General features: G+C 57.8%; 1 protein-coding gene across 1 annotated transcript; it reads right to left on the minus strand.

Moving 5' to 3' along the window:
• Positions 1-3,028: 3,028 nt before the first annotated feature.
• LOC133769632 (perilipin-1-like) lies at positions 3,029-15,150 on the minus strand. Its single transcript, XM_062204827.1, is given in 9 exon segments — positions 3,029-3,315; positions 3,318-3,354; positions 4,236-4,481; positions 4,901-5,092; positions 7,529-7,701; positions 7,962-8,226; positions 9,168-9,250; positions 10,778-10,982; positions 15,106-15,150. Coding segments are annotated over 9 exon segments (1,533 nt in total).
• Between the last annotated feature and the right edge of the window lie 3,234 nt (positions 15,151-18,384).

An 18,384-nucleotide genomic window follows, 5' to 3' on the forward strand; every position in this document is an offset into this window, starting at 1 on the left:
GCCTGGCCCCCAACACCCCAGCTGGGGCCAGCACCATTCTGGCCTCGCTCTTAGGGCTTACTGGCATTGGAGCAGTGAGCACTTGCTGAGACTGGCCCAGGGAGACCAGCTGCAGGACAACGGAGGAAGAAGACAGGAGGGCTGGTAAGGCCTGGAAAGGTGGGCGCTCCTCTCTGCACATCTAGCCTGAGGCCACTTCTCCAGCAGCTGCCCTGGAGCCCTGTCAGGGTGAGCCTGGGCTCTGACTTCCCAGCTGGCCATGCTAAGGGGCTGCTCTTGCTGGACCCACACCCCTCCACCCCCAGAGAACAGCTGGGAGTGGGGTGGCAGGCATCCTCAAGGTGGGGAGGCCCTGTTCATGCCTGCCAGCCATGTCCCCCATTCTTGGCATCTTTAGACTCCGAAATCACATATCAAGGTCCATAACTCACTTCACCAAAGGTCCACCAGAGTCAGTTTCAGGGAGCAGGGCTCTCGGGTGTGCACTAGAGTGGGGGCCGGGGGGTGCTCATGGTCTGTGAGAGACCCTCGAGGGAAGGACGGGCTGGGGCCTCGTAATTATCTGTGCACATTTCTGTAGCTGCAAATGAAAAAAAAAAACTAAAAACAGGGTTTGGTTTGGAAGGCTTTGGTTTGATTTATCAATGTTTAAAATGCACATACTTGTTCACCCAGCCTGTCTTAGTTACAAATAACAGCTTATTGGGCCGGCACTGTGGTGCAGTGAGTTAATGCCCTGGCCTGCAGCGCTGGCATCCCATGTGGGCGCCGGTTTGAGTGCCGGCTGCTCCACTTCCGATCCAGCTCTCTGCTATGGCCTGGGAAAGCAGTAGAGGATGGCCCAAGTCCTTGGGCCCCTGTACCCACGTGGGAGACCTGGAAGAAGCTCCTGGCCCCTAGCTTCGGGTTGGCACAGCTCTGGCTGTTGCGGCCAATTGGGGAGTGAACCATCAGATGGAAGACCTCTCTTCTCACTCTGCCTCTGCTCTCTCTGTATAACTCTGACTTTCAAATAAATAAATCTTTAAAAAAAAACAGCTTATCCCAGAGTTATATTAACATATGTGCATGAGACATTTTTGACAAGGATTTTTTTTTAACGATTTATTTATTTATTTGAAAGTCAGAGTTACACAGAGAGAAGGAGAGGCAAAGAGAGAGAGAGAGAGAGAGAGAGGTCTTCCATCCGTTGGTCCACTCCCCAATTGGCTCAATTGGCTGCAACAGCCGGAGCTGCGCCAATCAGGAGCCAGGAGCCAGGAGCTTCTTCCGGGTCTCCCACATGGGGAAAAGGGGCCCAAGGACTTGGGCCATCCTGTACTACTTTCCAGGCCACAGCAAAGAGCTGGATCAAAAGTGGAGCAGCCGGGTCTTGAACCGGCGCCCATATGGGATGCCAGTGCTGCAGGTGGTGGCTTTACCCGCTATGCTACAGAGCTGGCCCCAAGGATCTTTACTATAGCAGTTTGCAAGAGTGGAAGAGTTGGAAACAACTAAAAGTCTATCATGAGGAAGATTGCTAAAGCGAATGCGGCACATCCATATTGTCCAGTGTGTAATAATAGTGCTAATATGTGGCCACTCAAAAGAGCAAGTAGGGGACAGGTGTTTGACCTAGAGGTTAAGGTACCGGTGAAGGCACCTGGGTCCCTTATCCTGAGGACTTGGGTTCAATATCCAGCTTCGGTTCCTGATTCCAGCTTCCTGCAAGTGAGAGACAGCAATGATGGATGAAGTCACTGGGTTCCTGTCATCCGCACGGGTGACCTGGATTGCTTTCCCGGCTCCTGGCTTCGGCTCAGTCTGGTCTCAGTCACTGCGGGCACTTGGGAAGTGAACTGACAGGTGAAAGTGCTCTGTCACTCACTCTCTCTCTCTAATATTTTTTGAAAAGAAGAGTAAGTTGGGGACCGACACTGTGGTATAGCAGATAAAACTGCCATCTGCGATGCCAGCACCCCACGTGGGCACCGGTTCGAGTCCTGGCTGCTCCATTTCCAAGTTAACAGGGAGCTAACTTGGCCTGGGAAAACGGCTCAAGTGCTTGGGCCCCTGCTACCCTTGTGGGAGACCCGGAAGAAGCTCCTGGCTCCTGGCTTTCCTGGCCAAGTCTTGGCCATTGTGTTCCATTTGGGGAGTGAAACCAGAGGATGAAAGATATCTCTTGTCTAAGTAAATAAAATATATTTTTTAAAAAGCAGGGTGAGTTGGATAGTTGGGTTTATAGATCTCAAGGATGCATGGTGCAGTGGCGAAGCAGATAATATGACAACTCACAGCCGTAAAAGCAAAGGTGGGAAGTGGACAGCTGAGCAGGTGCACGTGGGTATTCTGGGATGGAAAGACACACCAGAGGCCCTACCACGGTTGTCCTTGTAAAGGAGAACTGGGTGGGAGTAGGGGTTCCGGGAGGAAAACACACATCCTTTTGCAATGTTTGAATATTTTATTTATATGTATGCATTTCCTAGATTGACCAAGTACTAACATTTCCAAAAACAGGATTTGGAGTGGAGTGTAGAACCTCTATATGTGGCCCACACAGTACAGATTACACTGGGCGAAAGGACATCCTACCGGCGTTCCAAGGACAGACAGGGGACGAAGTGAGGATGATGCGAATGCGAGTGCGGCTGTGGGCAGGGGGTGGCGCTAGAGAGGCCAGACCTGGGACTGGGCCTGCACAGGGCAGCGACCCTCGGAGAGAGCAGTGCTTTAAATAAACGCTCCCTGCAAAGGCGGCCTGCAGAGAGCAGACAGCCTAGGTCATCAGAGGGTCTGGGCGCGACGCTAATAATAATAATAATACATTTTTTTAAAAGCCACCGAAGCTGAGATGGCCCGTGGCCCTCGGAGCGCTGGCTCGGCTGTGCTGCAACACTGATGCGTGCCTGAGCGACAGCACCCGAAAAGACGAGGCCGGGGTCCCCAGGGGCCGCTCTGAAGTCGCCCAGCGCTCCCCGGGCAGCGCGGGTGCCCTTCGCTGGCGGGGGATGGCGGCCCCGGCCCCGGCGCGGGCGCCGCGGCCTCAGCTCTTCTTGCGCAGCTGGCTGTACTGCGCGCGGCCCAGGATGGGCTCCAGGACGCTGGGCCGGAAGAAGCTGTCGCTGACCCTGCGCGTGGGCTTCTCGCGCGGCGCGGCCAGGAAGCCCGAGCGCGGCGCGGCGAGCGTCTCCGCCTTGTTGTCCAGCCCCGGGCCCCGCGCGCTGCGCAGGCCGCCGCGGGGCGGCGCCGGGCGCAGCGCGGGCTCCGGGCTGGCGGGAGGCGCCGCCGACCCCTTGCGCTCCGGCTCGGCCAGCGGGTTGTCGATGTCGCGAACTCGCTTTCGGGCTCCATCAGCGACAACCTGGGGAGCTGAGGGCCCGGCGGCCGCGTTAGGGGCCTCGGCGTGGCTCTAGTCCCTGGGTCTCCAACCTCCTTCTGCCCACCCCACCCCCCATTCATTGCCACTCCTGGAGCGGCCATTGGGAAGGCACAGGCTGGGGTGTGGGACAGCGGGAGGGGGTGGGAGTGCAGGGAGACCCTGGAGGTGGCGCCTGCACTGAGCCCTCCGCGGGGGAGGCCCTGGTACCCGATTCCCAGGTCCCTTGGGCCTTCCTAACTCTTCTTGGGCCAGAGCTACAAGCTGCGTGGTCTATACACTGAGCCCGCCCAGGGGCCAGGGTTCTGTCTGGTCATGTTGGGGTGGGGGGGTGGCGGCGGCGAGATGCAGGGGCAGCCATCGCCTGGGCAACCTCTGGGGTGCAGAGACTGAGTGATGTAGCTCCTTGCTGGCTCTAACAGCGCCTCCGGCCCTGGCCAGCCCCCACCAGCCTGCACAATGTGACTTGCTCTGCGGATGGGCCCCAAGAGATGGCAATGCTGTCCTCGGGGTTTTTCCTCTGGGTGACAGTATCGGAATAGACTCCACTGGTAATCCTTGGAACTCGTGCCCCACCTGGTGTCCCGTGTGGTACAAGACTCCTCCAACCCCTGCCTGGGCAGCAGCCCCCAGACCTGCCAGGTTTCAGCTGGGGGCTGGGGGAAGCTTCAGATGGATGGTGGGAGGCTCCTGCTGGCACAGTGACCAAGGCCATGGGCCATGCTGCTCCCGGGGGTTGGGGGACCCCCGTATATGTGAATGTTCCCAGGGCACTGAGGCTTGCAGGGGGGTTAGTCCTGCAAGGAGGGTCTGCAGCCCCTTCAGTGAAATCTATCATGGAGAGAGTGCCTGCTTAGCCCGGGGTGAGACTCACCGGCACGAAGTGAACCACAGTGGCCACCACGTTGTCAGTAACGCCCTTCAGGGCGTCCGAGAGGGACATGGCCCTGCCCTTGGTGGAGGAGGCAGCGTGGGCGGGCGTGAGGTGCAGCATCCTCCCTGCCGTGCCCAGCACGGCCCTGGGTGCCCACGTCACAGCCGAGATGGTGCCGTACAGGGTTTTCTGCAGAGTGTGCGCCACGCTGCCCAGGAGGCCTTGCGGGCTGGGCAGGGCTGCTACCTGCGGGCCAGAACGCGGTCAGAGACTCCCCTGTCCACACACCCCACACACACACCCCTCTCCCCGCTCCCCGGGCCGCCCTAGAGTCAGAGGGGAAAACATGTGGACGTCAAATTGAAGATACTTGGGGCCTGCTCTGGCACAGCTGTGTGTCCTTAGGATGGTTCCTCCCCCTTTTCTGCCCCTCAGTGCTTTGATCTGTAAAATGGGCCAAGACTCCCCGCCCTGCCTGATTTCCTGGGGGTGCAGTGAGGGACGGCTGAGAGTGACAGGGAGGTCCTGGGCGTTTGGGGCGGGGTGAAGCGTGCTGCAGCCACGTCCCATGGCCCGGGGCTGCGGCAGAGACCCCTACTGCCCCCTCTGCCTCTGCCCCTCCCCCCGTGGGCTGAGGGACCTTGAGCTCCCGCGCGCCCCCCCACCTCTCTGAGCTTGTACTCCTCCGTCTCCGATTCCGACTCCTCCTCTGTCTCCTCTCCCTCTGTGTCTGTCTGGTCGGCGTGCTGCTCCTCCTGGGCCGCAGCGAGATGGTGCAGCCAGGGCACGCGGACCTCGCTCCGCCTCCGGGACACCACCTGCATGGCCGCCGCCGCGCCCCACTGGGCCAGGCTGCTCTGAGGGTGGGACGGCAACGTGTCACTGGTGAGGCCGGCGAGCCCCAACAGCCAGGGCCCCTGGCCCCAGGGTCAGAGCAAGGTGGGGCCCTAGCAGGATGTTCTTTAACTTTTCGTTGAGTGGTCACTTCCACAGGCTACGGTGCACCCTTCCTTTTGGGCACACAGCTGTGTAACTACCGCAGGCCAAGGCGGAGAGCACTGCCCACACCCCAGGGAGCCCCGGTGCCCCCACTCATCCACACTCCCACAAGAGTGGCCAAGGATTCTGACCCCTTCACCATGCATTGCTTTTGCTTATGCTAAAACTTTGTGCAAATGGATCACACAACGTGCATTCCCCCATGATAGTGTCTGCAGCTCCATGGAATGGCATGACAGGCACCCCTGTTGCTGCATACATAAGTAGTTCCTTTTTCTTTCTTTAAATTTATTTATTTTTTTGAGAGGCAGAGCTACAGAGAGAGAGGTCTTCCATCCACTGGTTCACTCCCTAGATGGCCACAATGGCAGGAGCTGAGTTGATCCAAAGCCAGGAGCTTCTTCTGGGTCTCCCACTCGGGTACAGGGGGCCAAACACTTGGGCTATCTTCCACTGCTTTCCCAGACACATTAGCAGGGAGCTGGATCAGAAGTGGAGCAGCCAGGACTCGAACTGGCGCCCATATGGGATGCCGGCACTGGAGGCAACTGCTTAACCTACTATGCCACAGCACTGGCCCCAGCTCCTTCTTTTTCATGTGTGTGTGATAGTCTATGGTGTGCAATTACTACAGTTCACCCCTTCTTCTACTGGTGGACACTTGCATTGTTTCCAGTTCTTGATGAAGGATAAAGCCAATTGGATTGTTTCTGACATGACGTAAGCGTTCATTCTGCAAACCAGGGTCTCCTTGCACAGCTTTCAGGATCACTGTTCTAGGGGAGTGGTGGCACCTGAGACTCTGCCCCCACTGGGCCAGGGGCAGGGGTGTGTGTGTGTGTGTGTGTCTAGCCCCCTCCAGGCCAGGGGCAGGGGTGTGTGTGTGTGTGTGTGTGAGCCCCCTCCAGGCCAGGGGGAGGGGTGCGTGTGTGTGTGTGTGTGTGTATGTGTGTCTCAGCCCCCTCCAGGCCAGGGGGAGGTGTGTGTGTGTGTGTATGTGTGTGTCAGCCCCCTCCAGGCCAGGGGGAGGGGTGTGTGTGTGTGTGTGTGTATGTGTGTCTCAGCCCCCTCCAGGCCAGGAGGAGGGGTATGTGTGTGTGTGTGTGTGTGTGTCTAGCCCCCTCCAGGCCAGGGGGAGGGGTGTGTTTGTGTGTGTGTGTGTGTGTCAGCCCCCTCCAGGCCAGGGGGAGGGGTGTGTGTGTGTGTGTGTGTGTGTGTCTCAGCCCCCTCCAGGCCAGGGGGCGGGGTGTGTGTGTGTGTGTGTCTGTCTCAGCCCTCACTGGTAAATGATTCTTAACACAGAGGACAAAAGGGAACGAGAGGCCACAGCATCTGGCACACAGTAAGTTCTCAGCAGACAATTGCTGGAATGAGTGATCCAGGCCTGGCAATGCTTTTAAAAGTACTCAAGGGGCCAGTGACATGACATAGTGGGTTAAGCTGCTGCATGCAACGCTGGCATCCCATATCAGAGTGCCAGTTCGCGTCCCGGCTGCTCCACTTCCAATTCCTGCTAATGTGCCTGTGAAAGCAGCGGAAGATGGCCCAAGTGCTTAGGCCCCTGTCACCCACCTGGGAGACCCAGATGGAGTTGCTGGCTTGGGGCTTCAGCCTGGCCCAGCCCTGGCCATGTTAGCCATTCGGGGAGTGAATCAGCAGATGGAAGATTCTCTCTCTCTCTGTCACTCTGCCTTTTGAGTAAATAAAATAAGTGAATCTCAAAAAAAAAAGTACCATTCCTATGATGACTGAAAAGTGGTCATCTTGTTTGCTGACCTGCATGCTTTGATGTTTTTATTTCCTTTTTTGCACTTAGTTTCTTATGAATGTATGGAGAGGTGAGGGTGGGGAGCAGTGGGGTGTCAGCCCTCCCTGGACCTGGGAAAGGCAGCCTCTTCCCCTTGGGTGCAGTGCAGATGGAAATTAGAAGCTTCTAGAAGGGAAAAGTCAGGGACACAGGCCAACTGGGTGCTTGCTGCACAGGATGAAGCCTCATGCTTTGCTTGTTTAAGGATGACACAGCCAGGTACCTGGGTACCAGGTGGGAAGGTCCACAGCAGGAGGCCCAGCTGTGGGGGGTGAGGATGGGGGGAGGACCACCCTAGCAAAGCAGGCTGGAGAACCAGCCCCACTCCTCCAGACTCTCATCCTCAGACCGCAAGTCCCAAGGCTGGAAGAGAGAATATTCCCAGGATGGGTGGGGGCGTGGGTGGGGGACAGGAGGAACCAGAGGTCCACAGGTCCCTGGGATTGGGGGGGGGGCAGGCGGGACTGAGCTCAAGGCAGACACTTACCAGGGGCGCCACACCCGGGACCCACATGGCCAGGGCGTGGCCCTGCTTCAGTGCCCAGGCAGTGGTCTGCATGCCTTGTCGAGAGAGCGTGTTGGCCAGGGCCCCCACCCTGCTCGCCAGGCTCGGCTTGGCCTTAGGAGGCTTCTGGCCTTGCTGGTGTCCGGGAGCAGCAGCTGGGTGGGGATTTGTGGGGAAAGAGGAAAAGAGTTCAGAGAGGGCTGGGGAAAGCCTGGGGCTGGAGGCAGTGGTCGCAGGGCCATCACCAACTCCCTCGGGATTGTGCCACTCACCCCTCCACACACAGGTGGGGAGGGGCCAATGGCCGGAGCATCCACCTGGCAGTCCCGCTGGGCCCTTCCTAATCCAGCCTCCTTCACCTCCCTCTGACTCCCGGGTAGCAAGAGTAAGTTGTGGGCCCTGAGACGGCAGGTACCTGTCTCTTCCTTGGCCTGTGGCAGGAGATATTCCACCACCTTCTCAATGCCGCCCAAGGCCAAGTCGGCCCCGCCAGAGGCCAGGCGGCCAGCCCGGGTGCTGGCAGCGTACTCGGCCGTGTTTCGGGCCACCCCCCAGGCGAGCTCGCAGCCAGCCAGCGCGGCTCCCAGGACCTTGTCTGAAGTGCTGGCGATGGGCACGCTGATGCTGTTCCTGGCGCTGCGGAGGCGTGTGGAGATGCTGTCCTTCAGCTCAGATGCGATCTGGGGAAGTCGTGGCGGGAGGGGCTCAGGCCACCCTCTGGGCTCAGCTCCTTAGCCTGGCCCAGGGTACTGGGCACTGATATTTGGGTCCCTGCATTATGCTGGGCCCTAGAGGGAAAAGGTTCCCACCTCACTGTGCTAGCCTCATGGACTTCCTGGCCCCTTCACACCCCCATCACTGCTGTGGCTTTGAGGACAATCTCCAGGTCTTCCTCCTGGGCTGCACCTGACGCCCTCATGCCCACAGGGCCTCTCTGCTCATAGTCCCATCTGCCTTCCTATAGGCTGATAGCCATGGTTGATCTTCCTGCCACAAGTTATAAACGGAAATAATTTGCCTTTCTCTTCATTAACCTGGGAGCTCCTTTGTGACAAAGATACTGCCCTTTACCTGGAAAGATGGGGGAGTGGAGAGCACAGGTCCCAGGCAGAGGTGCACCTGCCGGGCTCCACTGAAGGTGGTTGCCTCTGAATTCTGGGGACGTAACCCCTTCCCCAGAGGGTGGGCAAGGGGGTCAGTGGGAGAGCTCATGCCGTGGGGCTGGGGGCTCGGACAGTGCCTGGGTGGGTGGAGTGGATGAGGTTAGAGACGGAAGCTCACTCCCCCATGGGCAGCTGCCCTGTGAATATGGCTCCCTGTGAAGGGACCTGCTCGGGCTCTGGGCCATCAAGGCTAGGAGCTCAAGCAGAGACACTGCAATTCTGTCTTCCCTATGCGTATGACTCCCGGAGGGCCCCACTCGGACTTCCTGCTTGAGTTTGCCTTTGGGCTTGTGCCTGCTGCTCCGGAAAAAACCTGTGTCCGTTTGGCTCCAAGGGCAGGGAAAGCGGCCACCGTGCGGCTGTAGGGGCCTCCCCCAGCCTGGAGGGGGCTTGCTGCAGAGTCCGGCACCAGTGCACCCGAGGGTGAGGCAGGCACTGGGGCCGAGCAGGGGGCTCACCTTTTCCGGAGGGTACTGGAGGGCGGGGATCCTCTCCTCCAGGTGGTCCAGGCCTCGGCAGGCCAGCTCATTGGCAGCCGTGACTGGAAGGGAAGGACCATGTCAGGGTGGGGTTGGGGGTGGGGGTGCGGCCCCACTCTAAGAACCTAGCAGTGGCCTCTGGGCCAGAGGCAGCTCCTGAGAGCCCTGGGGGCCCAGCCCTGTTGCCTCCCAGGTGTCCTTGACCCTGAGCCCTTTGCCATCAGTAGCCCTGACCTGCGCTGCGACAGGCCCACACTCCAAGCTCAGCTCCCACCTCCACGCAGTGTGTGGCCTCAGGTGAGCCACAGCCTGTGTGTGCCTCGGCTTCCTCGCAGCCCCCTCCCTCCCTGGCTGCCCAGGGGCTTGGTGTGGGCAGCAGGAAGAGGCAGCACGGAGGTGTGGGTGGGAGGCAGGGCCTTGGTGGCGCCAGTCTGGGCCTGCTTAGTGCTAGTGGTGGCACTGCCAGCGACAGCTGCAGCAGCCCAGATTCTCCACGCTTTTAATTTCACCACCTCGTATGGGGATGGTCACCAGTATGGCGAGAGCCACAGGGAAAAAAAAAAGGAGTTGCAGCCCCGAAGGAGCGAGGCCAGCTCCAGGGATGCAGGTGCTTGGAGGGGACGCAGCCTGGGGGCTGCTGAGGACGGAGACTCTGCGAGCACGGCTTTAAAGGATGCTCCCATACGAGATGTTTTCATACATGCCTTCTCGGGGCATCTTATCTTCCTTCACAGAAAGCTCAAGCCCTGATGACTGGGCTGTCTCAGGACTGGGAAAGGACGGAGGGAAGGAGGCCAGCCCAGGGCTGGGGGCCTTCACCCCTCTCCTCTCCTGTGGGCTGGGTGAGAGCCTCAGATCCCCCTCATTCTCCAGCCAGCAGCGAGGAGGGAGCCGGACTTCTCAGCCACGGCTTGGAGAATTCACTTCAAGTGGGGCTGAGCAATTTGAAGGGACAGGGCTGCTAGGGCTTGATGGACAACTGTCTTCCCGTCCTGGTTCCTGGCTGGTGGCCCTCTGCTGCCCCCACGTGCCAGGAGCTGGTATCACCAGCTGTGGGGCCCAGCCAATGTCCCCCATTCCCAGCCCTGGTGCCCACCAGTCCTGCTGTTAGAGCCACTGGATTCATAGTGAGAGCGGGTGTCTGATCTGCCACGGGCCCCATCATCGCCACTTAGCCCCGCCCACCCCTTCCCCTGCCAGTTCTTTGCCAGGAGCTGGTATCACCAGCTGTGGGGCCCAGCCAATGTCCCCCATTCCCAGCCCTGGTGCCCACCAGTCTTGCTGTTAGAGCCACTGGATTCGTAGTGAGAGCGGGTGTCTGATCCGCCACGGTCTCATCATCGCCACTTAGTCCCGCCCACCCCTTCCCTTGTCAGTTCTTTGCCTGGTCATCCCAGGTGACAGCCAGCTGGGTGATGATGGGGCATCCACAAGTACAGGGAGCTATATTTATATCTTTGTGTCTCTACGTGAGAAGACCGTGGAATGGGATGTAGGCCTGGGTAGGCGGTTGGGTAGACAGACAAGCAAGTTATCAGGTGATGGGACAGACAGGGGACAGACAGCCGCGAGTGGCAGTGAGGACTCACACTGGGTGGACAGCCTGCGGACCACTGGCTCCATACTCCAGGCAGCCAGGCTGCTGGCACCCTGCACGCCCTTCTCACAGGCATTGCACGTGGATGCCACCAGGGGGTGGGCTTCCTTGGTGCTGGCATAGGTCTTCTGGAAGCACTGGCACGTGCTGCTCACCACCGGCAGCTGCAGCACCCGCTGTAGCGCGTTCTCTTGCTCCTGCCAGGGAAGGAACCCATTCGCGTTGTTGTCGCACCTCTCTCTCCAGCCTTCCGGGAAGGTGAGCCCAGGCGGGGGGAGCCCATAGTGAGTCACTGAGCCTAAGTGACCTGGGAGGAGCCAAGGCCAAAGAGGTCTCCGGATGCCAACAGTCACAGGGACACGGGGAGCCCACAGGGAAAGCAAGACGCACCTGCAGCACCTCCTGGTCACGAGCCAGGCTCTGGAGTGCTGCAGAGACAGAGGCAGCCCTGTCCTCCTCCCCGGCCACCCCTCCTGTCCTTGGCAGGAGAGAGCAAGTGTCGCTGCCATACGTGTCTGGTGTTTTGGTTCACCTGGCACTGGTGGCCTCACCTGAACACTTGTCCTATTGTCTGGGACACTGCCCCCTGCCTGTGTGCTCCGGCCCCGGCATCTGCGAGGCTCACCCTCCATCCAGGTCCCCCTCTGCCCAGCCGTGCCCTTTCCCGCAGGACCCAGCTTGGCTGTCACTGCCCCTTGAAGCTCCCGGTCCTCGTCCTACCCAGCTGCCTCTGGACGGTCACCCTTGGAACCGCCGTGCTGTGGTTTTGTGTATGCCTGGCCCTCTCTCCCAGTGCCTGTCACTGCTATGCCCCCAGATGGCCTGGCCCACAATGTCAGCTGAATAAAGCTGGACTGCACGGGGCAGAATGGGAAAGCTCAGATCTTGGGCCTCCAAGGGGCGTGCAGTAGGAAGCCCCACCCACCCCCCTGGAAGGCTCCCGTCTCTTGGAGGGGAGAGGAGCACTCGTCCTCAGAGAGAGAGGCCTGCGCCCCTTGTCGGCCAGCTCTGCGGGCCCGAAATCCACCTCTAGCCCTCAGCCCACCTTCTGCCCCTGGAGCAGCACTGGGCAAGCCTATTTCATCCCTCGTGGTTGCCTCTTCCCATAGTTGAAGCTAAAAGTGTCGCCCGTAAGAGGTCCCTTCTCCATGCTAAGGAGCTCCAGGTCCCAACCTGGTTTTTTTTTGTTTTTGTTTGACAGGCAGAGTGGACAGAGAGACAGAGAGAAAGGTCTTCCTTCACCGTTGGTTCACCCTCCAATGGCCACCCCAGCTGGTGCACTGTGGCGGCACACCACACTGATCCGATGGCAGGAGCCAGGTGCTTCTCCTCGTCTCCCCTGTGGGTGCAGGGCCAAAGCACTTTTTGCCATCCCCCACTACCTTCCTGGGCCACAGCAGAGAGCTGGACTGGAAGAAGAGCAACCAGGACAGAATCCGGCACCCCGACCGGGACTAGAACCTGGGGTGCCGGCGCCACAGGAGGAGGATTAGCCTAGTGAGCCGTGGTGAGGCCCCAACCTGGTTTTGTGGACAGTTCACCCCGTGGTCTGGTGGCCGTCTCTGCTGGATGGACTAGTCTGGAGCTGTCTTTCAAATCTAGCACACAGACTCAAAGGCAGCCTGCAGGTGGGAGTGGAGCGTGCCGGCTGTGGCAGACCCACAAGTCTTCATTATCGGGGCACAGTGCTCTTGTTATCGGGGTGCTATGCTCTTGTTATCAGGGTGCAGTGCTCTTGTTATTGGGGCGCTGTGTTCTTGTTATTGGGGCACAGTGCTCTTGTTATCGGGGTGCTGTGCTCTTGTTATTGGGGCGCTGTGCTATTAGCACACTTCGGCAGCAGTCACATGATTCAACTTTAGCTCACTCTTAGCCACACAGAGGGAACCCACATTGACTGCCAAGGGGAGAGTGAGCTCCAGGCACTGGCCCGGGTGCCTCAGTGACTTGAGCTCACTGAGTGCCTACAGTGACCCTCTGGCGCCACCATTGGCTGATGAGAGACTGAGACTCAGAGAAGTGAAGTGACTTCCGCAGATTGCACAGCTAGTACATGGCCATGCCGGGATTCCAACTTAGGTCTAAAACAGCATTACATTAAATTCTTTGTGTGGGGGGGATAGGTGGCCAGTGTTGTGACGCAGGGGGTTAAGCTGCCACTTGCGACACTAAATCCTCTATGAGCTCAGCTCAAGCGCCAGCTGCTCCACTTCCCATCCAGCTCCCTGCTAATGTGTCTGGGAAAGCAGCAGAAGATGGCCCAAGTGCTTAGGCCCCTGCTACCTGCATGGGAGACCTGGATGGAGTTCCTGGCTCCTGGCTCCCACCTGGCCCAGACCTGGCCATTAGACTATTTGGGTAGCAGATAGAATCAGTCAATCTCGCTCGCTCGCTCTCGCTCTGCCTTTCAAATAAATAAATCTCAAAAAAATTTCTTGTGTCTATTGTGAGCATCAAGAATTCTCTGCTGAGGTCAGGCTCAGCTGCTCAGCTGCCTCTGCAGCTTTGAACCCGACTGGGGCACGATTCTACTCTGCAGGAGAGGCCCTGGCCTGTGCTGTCTGTAGGAGACTGAGCTGGAGGAGCCCCCAGGGACACCTGCGTGTCCATTAGACAGAGCAGGCCACGGTGTTTTAGCTTTTCATCTCGCAGGTGACTTGGAAATGGGAACTGGTGTGACACCGTGAATTTAAACAAGTAGATATTTTCTTTAGCATTTTGGATAGCGCCTTCAGGGGTTGTTTTCAAAAGCAGAAACAGATCCTGGGGCGGGAATAAGCGGCTCTCTATTAGGACAGCTCCACCAGGAGTTCACTGTTCCTTCCGTCTCCGGGTTCTGAGTCAATCAACACAAAACTTCAAGCAGCCAAAGTTGGGACCAGATGGTTGTTGTACAGGTTCATGTTTTTTTTTATTTGACAGGTAGAGTTATAGACAGAGAGAGAGAGACAGAGAGAAAGGTCTTCCTTCCGTTGGTTCACCCCCTAAATGGCTGCTATGACCGGTGCGCTGTGCCAATCCGAAGCCAGGAGCCAGGTGCTTCCTCCTGGTCTCCCATGCGGGTGCAGGGCCCAAGCACTTGGGCCATCCTCCACTGCACTCCCAGGCCACAGCAGAGAGCTGGACTGGAAGAGGAGCAACCGGGACAGAATCCGGCGCCCCAACCGGGACTAGTACCCGGGGTGCCGGTGCCGCAGGCAGAGGATTAGCCAAGAGAGCCATGGCGCCGCCTAGGTTCATGGTTCTCAAGTAGCACTGTCTGAACAGTGCCCAAAGCAGGAAGGCCCTGCCAGGAGTCATCAGGCACACTTGAAATTATCAGGATCCAGGGCCGAAGCTGTGGCACAGCAGGTTAAAGCCCCGGCCTGCAGCACCAGCATCCCTGGTTCTAGTCCCGGCTGCTCCACTTCCAATCCAGCTCTCTGCTATGGCCTGGGAAAGCAGTAGAAGATGGCCCAAGTTCTTGGGCCCCTGCACTGGCATGGGAGACTCAGAAGAAACTCCTGTCTCATGGTTTCAAATCAACTTAGCTCTGGCCATTGCAGCCATTTGGGGAGTGAACCAGCAGATGGCAGATGGAAGGCCTCTCTCTCTTTCTCTCTCTGGCTCTACCTCTCTCTGTAACTCTTTCAAATAAATAAAGTAAATCTTTTTTTAAAAAGTATCAAGACCCCTCTGGTCATAGCAAAAACCAGATCAGAGCTATACCACGGGACACACTGAATGTCCAGCCCATGCCCACACACAGTGGCACAGGCTGCACACTGCTCAACTCCAGGCAGTGTCTCACCACACGAATGACACTGAGAGTAACAGAATCTAGTGGCTCTGCACTGAGCAGATGAGGGGACTTCAAAAAGATCGATGGAAAATGGAATTCAAAGATAAGTTGATGCTGACGCAAATATCTTGGATAGTTTTTCCATGACATGAGTTCTCCATGAAGACAAATGCATGGATTTCAGAAGTTTTTTGCACCACGATAAACTTTCCTTTCATTGTGCTTCCCACAGACCTTTTAAAGTGCCCCTGTGTGGTCAAGCTGGGGGGTGCAGCAGGGTGCAGGACACAGCAGCACCCATCCCCTCCAGCCGTCCCCCCACCCCCAGCCAATACAACCTGCCTTTCTCTAGGTTCTTTGGGCATCTTTCCCACCCAGATCCTCCTGCGGATAGCAGTGGGCTCACACATAGCGGGCAGTGGGCTAGGACCGCAACTTAGACACATCTTCCTGTGGTCCCAGGACTTCCCTGCCCTGGCCCTGCCCCTCCCGCTCCCTCCACTGTCCATCCCCATGTCCTGCGATCCCAGATCACTTACCGGGAGGTCTCCATCCAGCAAGGTCAGACCCTTGTTCACTGCCATGCTCACTTGTCACACTGCAACACACAGAGTCCCAGGTCCACCAGAAACCTCGGGCCTCAGCTCTACAGGGGCAGCTCCCCCAGCCACCGTCTCACGGCCACCAGCTGGGCCCAGGATTCCTGAGAGCTCGACTGCCCAGCACAGAAGTTTGAAGGGTGAATGTCATGTCCAAGGCCATCCCTTAGGGTCCCAGAGCAGGGAGGCGCTCCACGGGCTGTTGGCTCAGATGGACGTTTTCTTAGGAGGGGCCGGGGAAAGAAGTGAGAAACTCAGGCAACCATGGGAGAGAAAAGTCTCAAGGCTCTTAAATGAGGGCCCCAAAGAGGCTAAAAGAATGTGTGCAGCCACTCTCAAGGCCAGCTGCTCCAGCTGCCTCCAGGAAAGACTGGGGTCGCAGGTCCCCCACCCGCTTGCATTCACCTGGTGCTCCCCCTCACTTTCCCCAGAAGGCCTTGACCCCCGGCCCCCAACTCTTCCCTTTCATGCCATCGACCCAGGAGCCCCGACTCACTGCGGCCGCCTGTTGCCTCCGCCAGAGCCCAGGCTGCAGTGCCCCCAGAGCACACACAGGTCCAGCCACTCCAGGGAGTCTTGGTCAATGTGAGTCGGGCCTCCCAGCTAGGGGAAGGCAGAGGGCTAGAGGGGCAGAGGAAACTGGGCCGGCCGCGGCCACGGGTCTGACCCAGGGTCCCCTGGGCTTATATCCCAACTTCTGTAAGGACATTTAGCCAACAGGGAGGGAGAGCACAGAGCCGAAGGCAATGCTCGTGCAGAGGCCTGCTGATGGCAGGCCCTTGCAGGCATCCATTCTGAAACATTTCTGGCCCTCCATTTGCAAAAGGAAAAAAACCAAAAGCCCACCCTGCTTTCTGGAAAGGACTGGGCTACACATTGCTAATGTATTGTTAACGGCATTGTGGCACAGCAAGCTAAGCCGCCACCTGCGATGCTGGCATCCCATACTGGAGTGAGTTTGAGGCCTGCTCTTCCAGTTCTGATCCAGCTCCCTGCTAATGCTCCTGAGAAAGCAGAAGATGGCCCAAGTCCTTGGGCCCCTGCCACACACGTGGGAGACCAGATGGAGCTCCTGGCTTCAGCCTGGACCAGCCCTAGCTGTTGTGGCCATTTGGGGATCAAGCTGGGGGATGGAAGATCTCCCTTGCCCTCCCCCTGTGTGTCTATCTGTCTCACCATTTCAAATAAATATATAAATAAAATAAAACCACAGGCTCTAAAGTTCCAGAGAGTTCCATCGTCTTTGAGTCCTTCCCAACAGAGCCTCCCAGGGGGAGGGGCGGTTTTCAACCCATTTCCCCATCCTCAGTTACTAGCGAGAGTGAATCCTAAACAGCATGAGTTAAAGCCAGTGACAGGGTGGACCAGGAGTCTGTTCCCATCAGCAGCACCGCCCTTGGCAAAGACTCAAGCACAAGCCCAGGTTCTAGTCCCTGACTTCAGAACCAACAGGGCACTGTGGTGTAAGCCACTGTTTCCCGCGAAGGATCCTGGGAAGGCAGCACTTAACAGTCCTCGCAGCTGGTGGACTTGTACATGCGATGGGCTCTGCAAAGCCGTGAGCCGTGGGCGACAGGAGAGAGAGGCAGGGGTGCAAAGAAACAGTGCGTACGATAGACCCTCGGTGTTCAGTCCTGTGTGTGTGATGCAACAGAGACTGTGCCACTGTGACTACGTAGCCTCCCAGCCTGGGCTCCTCACGTACAGGACAGCCACAGAGATGGAGGGAAGCATTTAACAAGTGGCTCCCCCCTCTCCGCAAGGGTCAGGCCAGATTACATTTGAGGCTGTGTTTGGACAGCAACCCGGGCCAAAGGGCAGCTTCCAGTCCCTGGAGCAGTGGCTCTGGGCCAGAGGTAGTATCGTACAGGGCTCTGCTGATAAAGCTGGTCCTTTGGCCGCTCGGGCTGGGATTCCAGAATGTGGGTGAGAGGTGAGAGGCGGTGAAAGGGCCCCAAGAGTCCCTGGGGAAGAGGGCAGGACAGCTCGCCAGCAGCGGCTTGTGGGACACGGTGCTCTCTCCCTTCCTTTCTCCCCAGCCCCCCACCACAAAATTAGGGTCTGGGTCATCTTGTTCACAGGCGGATTCCCAAAAGCAAGCACAGCACTTGGATGCTAGTTGAGAAAATCGATTCTGAGGCTCCAAATCCACCAGGATTCTAACTCCACCACAAGTTCCTATGGGCTTTGGTGTGCATGGGGGCTCAGTGGAGGGAAAGACACACAGGGAGGCAGCTCAGGGCCCTCATGGAAGTCTCAGTGCCCTCCAGAAGACAGAGCGCTTCCCAGGCTGCCCATCACCACCCTAACCTACATGAGGAGACAGGCGCCGTGGTACCTCCAGGCAGAGCAGCCAGCCAGACAGGGCTACCGTGGCCCCCTCCCGGGGGCAGCGATGGTGTGGCTGAGGTCTCCTTGGAGGTGCCTCTCGCCCCAGCAGCTCTGCAGCCGGATCTTTCCCCACGTTCCTCCTCTGCCCAGAGCTCCCTCTACCAGCGGGGCGGTCGGGGTGGGGGTGGGGGTGGGGTGTGCCCCACTGCTCCATTCCCACAACACCTTCGCAGACACCAGTCAGTTTGTCTTGAAATTTATTGGACATGATGAACCTGTTACAGTAGAGGATCTGGACAAGGCAAACACAGTCATTTAAACTTTATCTGCCCAGGTCCAGCACCTTGCATCTCTCTCAAAGTCCCCAAAATGTTCTTTTCCAAATCCTGGACCTTGATTGATCACTTAGGAGACAGAGAGAGAAGGACCTGAGTCTGTTTTTCAAGAATCTTAATCACATCCATGGGAATTTAACCCCTTCAGTGCACACTTCTTTTCCCATTCCCTTCCAGGGGAATGACAAGGCCTTCCTGGTAGGACCGACACTGGCCCCGACCTGCTGGCGTCCTGCCTGCCCACCTCACTTCCCTCAAACTGAAGGATTCATCACCACAGAACCTGACACCCAGAGCGCAGGTAAATGTCTGCTTCCTTGGCCCCTGCCTGCTCTCTCCCACCTCCCCTAGCCACCCCACAGTGAGAAATCTGATTATCAAAGCAAATTATGACACTTTTCACAGCATACATTTTGGTGAAAATTAATGCAGAATTGCCCAAAGTGTTATATGGCTTTGAACAAAAACAATCTGGCTCACAAGTCTATAAGGTTTTCATTTTTTGTAGAATAGAACAGGAAGCATGGACCAATGAAAGCATCAAATTTGGGCA

The sequence above is a fragment of the Lepus europaeus genome, chromosome 11, assembly GCF_033115175.1.
Source record: "Lepus europaeus isolate LE1 chromosome 11, mLepTim1.pri, whole genome shotgun sequence".
NCBI lineage: Eukaryota > Metazoa > Chordata > Mammalia > Lagomorpha > Leporidae > Lepus > Lepus europaeus.